This window comes from Pseudophryne corroboree, chromosome 6 (genome assembly GCF_028390025.1).
Source record: "Pseudophryne corroboree isolate aPseCor3 chromosome 6, aPseCor3.hap2, whole genome shotgun sequence".
Taxonomy (NCBI): domain Eukaryota; kingdom Metazoa; phylum Chordata; class Amphibia; order Anura; family Myobatrachidae; genus Pseudophryne; species Pseudophryne corroboree.
The window spans coordinates 459,436,191-459,448,468 of NC_086449.1; the positions used below are offsets into that span (position 1 = coordinate 459,436,191).

At 50.3% G+C, this 12,278-nt stretch overlaps 1 protein-coding gene across 4 annotated transcripts in view; it reads left to right on the forward strand.

Annotated features, from left to right (window-relative positions):
* Positions 1 to 9,683: 9,683 nt before the first annotated feature.
* Positions 9,684 to 12,278, forward strand: part of ZNF800 (zinc finger protein 800) — a 168,884-nt gene continuing 166,289 nt past the window's right edge. For 3 of the 4 annotated variants that reach the window (XM_063927161.1, XM_063927162.1, XM_063927163.1), the window contains exon 1: positions 9,684 to 10,146. Coding sequence is in view for 2 of the 4 variants with exons in the window: in XM_063927162.1 (XP_063783232.1) it covers positions 10,117 to 10,146 (30 nt within the window). In the remaining 2 variants the exon portion in view is untranslated. The remainder of the gene's footprint in view (positions 10,147 to 12,278) is intronic. The other variant, XM_063927160.1, reaches the window with a different exon arrangement.

Consider the following 12,278-nt stretch of genomic DNA (forward strand, 5'->3'; position numbering starts at 1 on the left):
GCTTTTTATTTTTATATTATATTGCACCAAATAACTGTGCCCCCCCCCCCCCCCCTCATTTTTCACTCTGATCTGTACAGCAGTGTTTTGGAAGGACCAGCGCCTCTGTGAGGAGAAAATGGCGCTGAAATGAGCTGTGAGGGGTAAGCCCCGCCCCCCTAATGGCGCACTTCAGCCCCGCTATTTCTTACATATATTTATACTGGCAGGGGTTATAGTGCCTAGCCACTTATATATTCTTTTGCCAGACTCTGTTGAGGATTTATATGCTGCCCAGGGCGCACCCCCCCGCGCCCTGCACCCTACAGTGCCTGTGTGTGTGGGAGCATGGCGCACAGCGCGGCCGCTGTGCGGTACCTCAAAGCCGTCACTGAAGTCTTCTGATCTTCTACTCACCCGTCTTCTGACTTCTGGCTCTGCAAGGGGGGTGACGGCGGGCTCTGGGAACGAGCATCTAGGCGTACCTAGCGATCAGACCCTCTGGAGCTAATGGTGTCTAGTAGCCAAAGAAGTAGAGCTTTGAAACTCACAGAAATAGGTCTGCTTCTCTCCCCTCAGTCCCACGATGCAGGGAGACTGTTGCCAGCAGTGCTCCCTGAAAATAAAAAACCTAACATAAAGGGGTATATGCAATTGCGGTCGAATTCCCGAAATTGTCGAATTTCGGGAATTTTTCGCCAAAAAAAAAAAAATCGTCAATGCAATTCAGTGCTTTCCGTCAAAAAAACGGACTTTCAAAATTCGACTATTTGAAATTCGACTTTTGTCAAATTCGACTTTTCTGCAATGATACAAGTGCTGCAATTCGACCAAAGTGTATTCAATTCAAGTTTGGAAATTCGACAACAGTGCTTTTAGACAGTAAATTCGTCATTTTCAATCCGCCACACTTTGGAGGGTGAAACCAATAAAAAAAATTTAAAACATGTTTTTTTTTTTGGTAATAGCATATCTATTTATATTAGAAGGGATTAGGTACTTGGTTTGTCTTTTTTGGAGGCACAAGTATTATTTATATATTTTTAAAAATATATATATATATATTTTTATAGCTGGAATGGTAAAATCAAGGAAAAAAATGGCGTGGGGTCCCCCCTCCAAAGCATAACCAGCCTCGGGCTCTTCGAGCTGGTCCTGGTTCTAAAAATGCGGGGAAAAATTTGACAGGGGATCCCCCGTATTTTTAAAACCAGCACCGGGCTCTGCGCCTGGTGCAAAAAATACGGGGGACAAAAAGAGTAGGGGTCCCCCGTATTTTTTACACCAGCATCGGGCTCTACTAGCTGGACAGATAATGCCACAGCCGGGGGTCACTTTTATACAGTGCCCTGCGGCCGTGGCATTAAATATCCAACTAGTCACCCCTGGCCGGGGTACCCTGGGGGAGTGGGGACCCCTTCAATCAAGGGGTCCCCCCCCAGCCACCCAAGGGCAAGGGGTGAAGCCCGAGGCTGTCCCCCCCATCCAAGGGCTGCGGATGGGAGGCTGATAGCCTTGAGAAAAATGTCAGAATATTGGTTTTTCCAGTAGTACTACAAGTCCCAGCAAGCCTCCCCCGCAAGCTGGTACTTGGAGAACCACAAGTACCAGCATGCAGGAGAAAAACGGGCCCGCTGGTACCTGTAGTACTACTGGGGAAAAAATACCCAAATAAAAACAGGACACACACACCGTGACAAGTACAACTTTATTACATACTGCCGACACACACATACTTACCTATGCTGACACGCCGACTGCCACAGTCTCCGACGATCCGAGGGTACCTGTGAAAAAATTATACTCACCTTCCAGCGTCCAGAGATAAATCCATGTCCAGAGTATAATCCAGGTACTTGGCAAAATAAAAAAACGCAAAAACCCGTGCCAGCGGACTGAAAGGGGTCCCATATTGACACATGAGACCCCTTTCCCCGAATGCAGAGACCTCTCCGTGACAGCTGTCACTGAAAGGTCTCTTCAGCCAATCAGCGAGTGCAACGTCCTTGCACTCTGCTGATTGGCTCTGCGCGTCTGAGCTCAGACAGCGCATCGCAAAGCCTCTCCATTATATTCAATGGTGGGAACTTTGCGGTTAGCGGTGGGGTCACCCGCCGGTCAGCGACTGACCGCGGGTAACCCCCCCGCTGACGGCAAAGTTCCCACCATTGAATATAATGGAGAGAGCTGTGCGATGCGCTGTCACAGCACAGACAGCGCACAGCCAATCAGGTGAGCGCCACGTAGTAGCGCTTCCTGATTGGCTGAAGGGACCTCAGTGACAGGAGTCACGTGGGGTCCCGGCACATTCGGGGAAAGGGGTCTCATGTGTCAATATGGGACCCCTTTCAGTCCGCTGGCACGGGTTTTTGCGTTTTTTTATTTTGCTAAGTACCTGGATTATACTCTGGACGTGGATTTATCTCTGGACGCTGGAAGGTGAGTATAATTTTTTCACAGGTACCCTCGGATCGTCGGAGACTGTGGCAGTCGGCGTGTCAACATAGGTAAGTATGTGTGTGTCGGCAGTATGTAATAAAGTTGTACTTGTCACGGTGTGTGTCCTGTTTTTATTTGGGTATTTTTTCCCCAGTAGTACTACAGGTACCAGCGGGCCCGTTTATCTCCCGCATGCTGGTACTTGTGGTTCTCCAAGTACCAGCTTGCGGGGGAGGCTTGCTGGGACTTGTAGTACTACTGGAAAAAACAATATTCTGACATTTTTCTCAAGGCTATCAGCCTCTCATCCGCAGCCCTTGGATGGGGGGGGGGGGGGGACAGCCTCGGGCTTCACCCCTGGCCCTTGGGTGGCTGGGGGGGGGACCCCCTTGATTGAAGGGGTCCCCACTCCCCCAGGGTACCCCGGCCAGGGGTGACTAGTTGGATATTTAATGCCACGGCCGCAGGGCACTGTATAAAAGTGACCCCCGGCTGTGGCATTATCTGTCCAGCTAGTGGAGCCCGATGCTGGTGTAAAAAATACGGGGGACCTCTACTCTTTTTGTCCCCCGTATTTTTTGCACCAGCACCAGGCGCAGAGCCCGGTGCTGGTTTTAAAAATACGGGGGATCCCCTGTCAAATTTTTCCCCGCATTTTTAGAACCAGGACCAGCTCGAAGAGCCCGAGGCTGGTTATGCTTTGGAGGGGGGACCCCACGCCATTTTTTTCCGGGTTTTTCCCGTTTTTTCCATTCGCGGCAAAATCCGGCAAATCGGACGTTTTTCGCCCGCGTGAATGTCGAATCTGTTTTTCATTGAATATGGTGAATTCCGGCAGCCACCTGCCGGAATTCACCTGTCGAATTGTGTCGAATTAAAAAAAAACGGCGATAATTTGCCGCGATTCGCCCGCAATTGCATATACCCCAAAGTCTTTCAGAGAAACTCAGTAGAGCTCCCGTGTGCGTGTCCAGTCTCTCTGTGCACAGAATCTAAACTGGAGTCTGGAGGAGGGGCATAGAGGGAGGAGCCAGTTCACACCCATTCAAAGTCTTAAAGTGCCCATGTCTCCTGCGGATCCCGTCTATACCAAGGACGTGCGGTGAGGTAAATTTCTCAGGAGGCACTGGTTAGTACCAGAGCCAGATTTACACACAATATATGAGCCAAATGGTGCATGTGGGCATTATACACAGGTGCAGAGGTATAAACTCCTGGAAATTTGGTTGGTTTTGATCAGAGATGGGCGTAAAAGATACACAGGTGAGGCACTGCCTCACCTGCCATAGACTTTTTACTCAAAAGATTTGACTATAAAAATGATTAGAATAATACAAAGAAGATATTTTTAACATATTCTTTGTATTTTTCATATACTTTATCCAGTAAAAACTCTTGCACAGATGTTCGTATGACAGGAAAGGCTCTGCCTCACCTGCCTCACCCCACCGCACGTCACTGGTCTATACCCCATGGTTCTTGAAGCATCCCCAGCATCCTCTAGGACGTATGAGAAAATAAGAATTTACTTACCGATAATTCTATTTCTCATAGTCCGTAGTGGATGCTGGGGACTCTATAAGGACCATGGGGAATAGCGGCTCCGCAGGAGACTGGGCACATCTAAAGAAAGCTTTAGGACTAACTGGTGTGCACTGGCTCCTCCCCCATGACCCTCCTCCAAGCCTCAGTTAGGATACTGTGCCCGGACGAGCGTACACAATAAGGAAGGATTTTGAATCCCGGGTAAGACTCATACCAGCCACACCAATCACACCGTATAACCTGTGATCTGAACCCAGTTAACAGCATGATAACAGAGGAGCCTCTGAAAGATGGCTCACAACAATAATAACCCGATTTTTGTAACAATAACTATGTACAAGTATTGCAGACAATCCGCACTTGGGATGGGCGCCCAGCATCCACTACGGACTATGAGAAATAGAATTATCGGTAAGTAAATTCTTATTTTCTCTAACGTCCTAAGTGGATGCTGGGGACTCCGTAAGGACCATGGGGATTATACCAAAGCTCCCAAACGGGCGGGAGAGTGCGGATGACTCTGCAGCACCAAATGAGAGAACTCCAGGTCCTCCTCAGCCAGGATATCAATTTTGTAGAATTTTACAAACGTATTTGCTCCTGACCAAGTAGCTGCTCGGCAAAGTTGTAAAGCCGAGACCCCTCGGGCAGCCGCCCAAGATGAGCCCACCTTCCTTGTGGAGTGGGCATTTACAGATTTTTGGCTGTGGCAGGCCTGCCACAGAATGTGCAAGCTGAATTGTACTACAAATCCAACGAGCAATAGTCTGCTTAGAAGCAGGAGCACCCAGCTTGTTGGGTGCACACAGGATAAACAGCGAGTCAGATTTCCTGACTCCAGCCGTCCTGGAAACATATATTTTCAGGGCACTGACAACGTCTAGCAACTTGGAGGCCTCCAAGTCCCTAGTAGCCGCAGGCACCACCAGTAGGTTGGTTCAGGTGAGACGCTGAAACCACCTTGGGGAGAAACTGAGGACGAGTCCTCAATTCCGCCCTGTCCGAATGGAAAATCAGATAAGGGCTTTTTCAGGATAAAGCCGCCAATTCTGACACGCGCCTGGCCCAGGCCAGGGCCAACAGCATGACCACTTTCCATGTGAGATATTTTAACTCCACAGATTTAAGTGGTTCAAACCAATGTGACTTTTGGAACCCAAAACTACATTGAGATCCCAAAGTGCCACTGGAGGCACAAAAGGAGGCTGTATATGCAGTACCCCTTTTACAAACGTCTGAACTTCAGGGACTGAAGCTAGTTCTTTTTGGAAGAAAATTGACAGGGCCGAAATTTGAACCTTAATGGACCCCAATTTCAGGCCCATAGACACTCCTGTTTGCAGGAAATGTAGGAATCGACCCAGTTGAATTTCCTCCGTCGGGCCTTACTGGCCTCGCACCACGCAACATATTTTCGCCAATTGCGGTGATAATGTTTTTGCGGTTACATCCTTCCTGGCTTTGATCAGGATAGGGATGACTTCATCCGGAATGCCTTTTTTCCTTCAGGATCCGGCGTTCAACCGCCATGCCGTCAAACGCAGCCGCGGTAAGTCTTGGAACAGACAGGGTCCTTGCTGGAGCAGGTCCCTTCTTAGAGGTAGAGGCCACGGATCCTCCGTGAGCATCTCTTGAAGTTCCGGTTACCAAGTCCTTCTTGGCCAATCCGGAGCCACGAATATAGTGCTTTCTCCTCTCCATCTTATCAATCTCAGTACCTTGGGTATGAGAGGCAGAGGAGGGAACACATACACTGACTGGTACACCCACGGTGTTACCAGAGCGTCTACAACTATTGCCTGAGGGTCTCTTGACCTGGCGCAATACCTGTCAAGTTTTTTAATCATGTGGACGACTTCTGGGTGAAGTCCCCACTCTCCCGGGTGGAGGTCGTGCTGAGGAAGTCTGCTTCCCAGTTGTCCACTCCCGGAATGAATACTGTTGACAGTGCTATCACATGATTTTCTGCACCGCGAAGAATCCCTGCAGCTTCTGCCATTGCCCTCCTGCTTCTTGTGCCACCCTGTCTGTTTACGTGGGTGACTGCCATGATGTTGTCCGACTGGATCAACACCGGCTGACCTTGAAGCAGAGGTCTTGCTAAGCTTAGAGCATTGTAAATGGCCCTTAGCTTCAGGATATTTATGTGAAGTGATGTATCCAGGCTTGACCCTAAGCCCTGGATATTCCTTCCCTGTGTGACTGCTCCCCAGCCTCGCAGGCTGGCATCCGTGGTCACCAGGACCCAGTCCTGAATGCCGAATCTGCGGCCCTCTAGAAGATGAGCACTCTGCAACCACCACAGGATGGATACCCTTGTCCTTGGTGACAGGGTTATCCGCTGATGCATCTGAAAATGCGACCCGGACCATTTGTCCAGTAGGTTCCACTGGAAAGTTCTTGCGTGGAATCTAACGAATGGGATTGCTTCGTAGGAAGCCACCATTTTTACCCAGAACCCTTGTGCATTGATGCACTGAGACTTGGTTCGGTTTTAGGAGGTTCCTGACTAGCTCGGATAACTCCCTGGCTTTCTCTTCCGGGAGAAACACCTTTTTTCTGGACTGTGTCCAGGAACATCCCTAGGAAACAGAAGACAAGTCGTCGGAACCAGCTGCGATTTTGGAATATTGAGAATCCAATCGTGCTGCCGCAACACTACCTGAGATAGTGCTACACCGACTTCCAACTGTTCCCTGGATCTTACCCTTATCAGGGAATCGTCCAAGTAAGGGATAACTAAAATTCCCTTCCTTCGAAGGGATATCATTTCGGCCATTACCTTGGTAAAGACCCGGGGTGTCGTGGACCATCCCTACGGCAGCATCTGAACTGATAGTGACAGTTCTGTACCATAACCTGAGGTACCCTTGGTGAGAAGGGTAAATTTTGACATGAAGGTAAGCATCCTTGATGTCCCGAGACATCATGTAGTCCCCTTCTTCCAGGTTCGCAATCACTGCTCTGAGTGACTCAATCTTGAATTTGAACCTCTGTATGTAAGTGTTCAAAGATTTTAGATTTAGAATCGGTCTCACCGAGCCGTCTGGCTTCGGTACCACAATAGTGTGGAATAATACCCCGTTCCCTGTTGCAGGAGGGGTACCTTGATTATCACCTGCTGGGAATACAGCTTGTGAATGGCTTCCAAAACTGCCTCCCTGTCAGAGGGAGACGTCGGTAAAGCCGACTTTTGGAAACGGCGAGGGGGAGACGTCTCGAATTTCAATATGTACCCTTGAGATATTACCTGAAGGATCCAGGGGTCTACTTGCGAGTGAGCCCACTGCGCACTGAAATTCATTGAGAACGGGCCCCCACCGTGCCTGAGCTTGTAAGGCCCTAGCGTCATACTGAGGGCTTTGCAGAGGCGGGAAAGGATTTCTGTTCCTGGGAACTGGGTAATCTCTTCAGCCTTTTTCCTCTACCTCTGTCACGAGCAGAAAAGAGGAACCTTTTGTCCGCTTGCCAACAAAGGACTGCGCCTGATAATACGGCGTCTTATTTTGAGAGGCGACCTGGGGTACAAACGTGGATTTCCCAGTTGTTGCCGTGGCCACCAGGTCTAAAAGACCGACCCCAAATGTCCCCTTTCAAAGGCAATACTTCCAAATGCCGTTTGGAATCCGCATCACCTGACCATTTTACTGGTAGAATTGGACAACGCACTTATACTTGATGCCAGTCGGCAAATATTCCGCTGTGCATCCTGCATATATAGAAATGCATCTTTTAAATGCTCTATAGGCAATAATATACTATCCTTATCTAGGATATCAATATTTCCAGTCAGGGAATCCGACCATGCCAACCCAGCACTGCACCTCCAGGCTGAGGCGATTGCTGGTCGCAGTATAACACCAGTATGTGTGTGAATACATTTTTGGATACCCTCCTGCTTTCTATCAGCAGGATCCTTAAGGGCGGCCATCTCATGAGAGGGTAGAGCCCTTGTTCTTACAAGCGTGTGAGCGCCTTATCCCCCCTAGGGGGTGTTTCCCAACGCACCCTAACCTCTGGCGGGAAAGGGTATACAGCCAATACTTTTTAAGAAATTATCAATTGTTATCGGGGGGAAACCCACGCATCATCACACACCTCATTTTATTTCTCAGATTCAGGAAAACTACAGGTAGTTTTTCCCTCACCGAACATAATACCCCTTTTTGGTGGTACTCGTATTATCAGAAATGTATAAAACATTTTCCATTGTCTCAATCATGTAACGTGTGGCCCTACTGGAAATCACGGTTGTCTCTTCACCGTCGACACAGGAGTCAGTATCCGTGTCGGCGTCTGTATCTGCCATCTGAGGTAACGGGCGCTTTAGAGCCCCTGACGGCCTATGAGACGTCTGGACAGGCACAAGCTGAGTAGCCGGCTGTCTCATGTCAACCACTGTTTTTTTATACAGAGCTGACACTGTCACGTAATTTTCAACAGTACATCCACTCAGGTGTCGACCCCCTAGGTGGTGACATCACTGTTACAGACACTCTGCTCCGTCTCCACATCATTTTTCTCCTCATACATGTCGACACAAACGTACCGACACACAGCACACACACAGGGAATGCTCTGATAGAGGACAGGACCCCACTAGCCCTTTGGGGAGACAGAGGGAGAGTATGCCAGCACACACCAGAGCGCTATATATATATACAGGGATAACCTTATAGAAGTGTTTTTCCCCTTATAGCTGCTGTATGTTTTAATACTGCGCCTAATTAGTGCCCCCCTCTTTTTTTAACCCTTTCTGTAGTGTAGTGACTGCAGGGAAGAGCCAGGGAGCTTCCCTCCAACTGAGCTGTGAGGGAAAATGGCGCCAGTGTGCTGAGGAGATAGGCTCCGCCCCCTTTTCGGCGGCCTTATCACCCGTTTTTCTGTATATTTTGGCAGGGGTTAAATGCATCCATATAGCCCAGGAGCTATATGTGATGTATTTTTTTGCCATGTTAGGTATTTTTATCATGTTTTATTGCGTCTCAGGGCGCCCCCCCCAGCGCCCTGCACCCTCAGTGACTGGAGTATGAAGTGTGCTGAGAGCAATGGCGCACAGCTGCAGTGCTGTGCGCTACCTTATTGAAGACAGGAACGTCTTCTGCCGCCGATTTTTCCGGACCTCTTCGCTCTTCTGGCTCTGTAAGGGGGCCGGCGGCGCGGCTCCGGGACCCATCCAGGCTGGGCCTGTGATCGTCCCTCTGGAGCTAATGTCCAGTAGCCAAGAAGCCCAATCCACTCTGCACGCAGGTGAGTTTGCTTCTTCTCCCCTTAGTCCCTCGATGCAGTGAGCCTGTTGCCAGCAGGTCTCACTGAAAATAACAAACCTAAACTAAAACTTTCACTAAGAAGCTCAGGAGAGCCCCTAGTGTGCACCCTTCTCGTCGGGCACAGAAATCTAACTGAGGCTTGGAGGAGGGTCATAGGGGGAGGAGCCAGTGCACACCAGTTAGTCCTAAAGCTTTCTTTAGATGTGCCCAGTCTCCTGCGGAGCCGCTATTCCCCATGGTCCTTACGGAGTCCCCAGCATCCACTTAGGACGTTAGAGAAAAATACATGTAGATTTTTTTCATGGCAGTCACGAATGTCGATATTTGTCTTGTTTTTATTGGCTGTTAAAACTGTAACGTGTCCTGGATCTGTCTGTATGTATGCTATACCAATGTCCTGCAGTTCACAGCGAATTAACAACTAGTGAAAGAGGCCTGTAGGCAGCCAGTGTCTCCTTCCCAAGGGGATGCTGTAGCTAGAGGTGGGCTGTAGTAGTCGGTGACTTGTGTGGCTCAGCGCTGGCTGCTGTCAGTGGTTCCCCGCCACAGGCTGGAAGGGCACAGGCGCGCTATGTATGTACTGGGGACGCCGGGCGGTTTCTCTTCACCGATCTCGCCTTTTACAGTACGTGGAGCCGGCGGATGCTGAGTCCCGTGTCCCCGCTACCGGCGGCCTCACGTGGGACACAGTGCTATGTGCCTGGTCTATAATCGGAGTGCCATGGTCCCCTGCACAGGCGCTGCCTGATGACGCGGTGTCTCCTCCTCCCCCTCCCTCCCCGGGCTGGAGCAGTGTCGGGCTGCTGGCTGGCTGGCGGGGCGTTGCGCACGGTGAGAGCGCGGCGTCGGTGGCTGCTGTTTTGGTTGCTCACCGGTCTGAACCATGTTCCGAGGTCCATCCGCCGAGCCTGAGGTAATCACAGTACAGTAGCGAGAGTGTTATGTGCCTCTGCTTCCTCCCCCGTCACTGTGTCCTCTCCGCCACCGCGTCCTGCGCCTGATGCGCCCCAGCGCGCTTGTCCTCTCTGGCCTTCCCTGTCTAAGAGATTGCCCAGCACCCCAGCCGGTGGCCCGGGTGCCTTCACCTGCTTGGATCACACAGCAGGGGGGCGGCCATCCTGCACTTGCTGCCAGCTTGCCCAAGATAGCAGCAGGTTTGCCTATAATGGCACCGGCCGGGCTCCCTGCAGCCTGTGCCACTTCCCGCACACGAGAGGAGAACGCGCACTGGGGCGCAGCAGGTGCTGGGTGGCTATGACCTATAGCTGCCTATAGTGCATGGAGGATATGGGGACATACCTTACTATTGTGGGGTCTAGGAGCCGGAACCCTGCAGCTCTGTGTGCCGCGTCTGTGCGCAATGGTGAGAGCGGCCGGGAGCGCACAGTCCGGCATCCACACGCAGAGCGCCTCTGTGCATGGATGAGGCTGCCCGCTGCGCTACCGTGTAGCACTGGTCTAGTAGCTTTTCAGTGCTGTGAATTCACAAGATGATACAAGTTTATATTCAGTAGCAATCGGCCTATTACTGGGTAAAAGTTCAGAACATGGAGTACACTATTATGTGTATACACACACTATATATAGTAAGTTTACTTTTGTTAGATTGTCATGAAATTATTAGGTGAGAATGTGCTGGTGAATAAATACACTGGACCACAGTGTCATCAGGACCCAAAACTGTTCATGTTTTCCAGGTCGAATCACAAGTGAAATAATGAGCTCCACCTAGGGATGTTTTAAAATGTGTCAGTGAGTAATGAATACACCTGTGCACCTGCTAGATGACCTGCAAAACATGCGCTGTTAAGGGGTTACACACTGAGAGATCCGTGTTTAAAATCTAAGCAATATGACTAGATTGCTTAGATTTTAAGCACGGACCTGTTGTGTGTATGCCCCCAGTGATAGCGATGCGCATCCCCGCACATCGCTATCGCCGGTGCTAGGTTGAGCCTGCATGCAGACTCAATCTAGCGGGTTGCTCACTTCAGCGCTGTGTGAAGTGAGTGGTCGCCCCCCCTCCCCCCCCCCCCCCCCCCCCCCCCCCCCGCTCAGCACACATCGCGCTGTGCTGAGCGTGGGGAGAGATGTGTGCTGAGCGGTCTGTGTTAAGATCTCTCAGCACACATCTCTCCCGTCAGTACTGGCCTTTAGAGGTCATGAGGACCGAGGGGCAGATGTAATAACCTGGAGAAGGCATAAGGAAGTGATAAACCAGTGATAAAGCAGTGTTAAGTGCAAGGTGATAATGCACCACCCAATCAGCTCCTGTTAATTTGCATATGAGAGCTGATTGGCTGGTGTGTTTATCACCTTGCATTTATCTCTGGTTTATCACTTCCTTATGTAAAAAAGATACTTTGAATAAACTACCGTGCGCTACAAGGCAGCCTTCTGGTCTCAAACTGGAAGAGAACAGGAGTGTCACTCTACAATGCGATATTGTAGGAGTCGGGCATTAACAGAGTAGGTAATTGCGTTATCTTTTCCGTTAACAATTTCCTACATACTTGAGAAACTGAAATCATGTGTAAATGTGTTTTTCTTACGTCCTAGAGGATGCTGGGGTCCACATTAGTACCATGGGGTATAGACTGGTTCACTAGGAGCCACTGGCACTTTAAGAGTTTGAGTGTGTGGGCTGGCTCCTCCTTCTATGCCCCTCCTACCAGACTCAGTTTAGAAAATGTGCCCAGAGGAGCCGGTCACAGCTAGGGGAGCTCCATAGGAGTTCTTTGAGTTTTATTATTTTTGTTAGAGTTTAGGCACAGGGAGGCTACTGGCAACAGCCTCCCTGCTTTTAGGGACTAAGGGGGGGTGGGGGGGGGAGTAGTGTACACCCTGCGGGGTCTGAGCCACTATCTCCGCTGACAAGACACTGAGCTCCTGAGGGGATCGAACGTTCGCCGCCACAGGGGATCGCTCACCCCAGCAGCATGCCGCCACCCCCTTACAGAGCCAGAAGATCAGTGGCGAGTTAGTCACCGGCTTCCCTGGCAAGTGGGGAGCCGGTGTGAAGATGGCGGCAACAGGGTAGGGAGC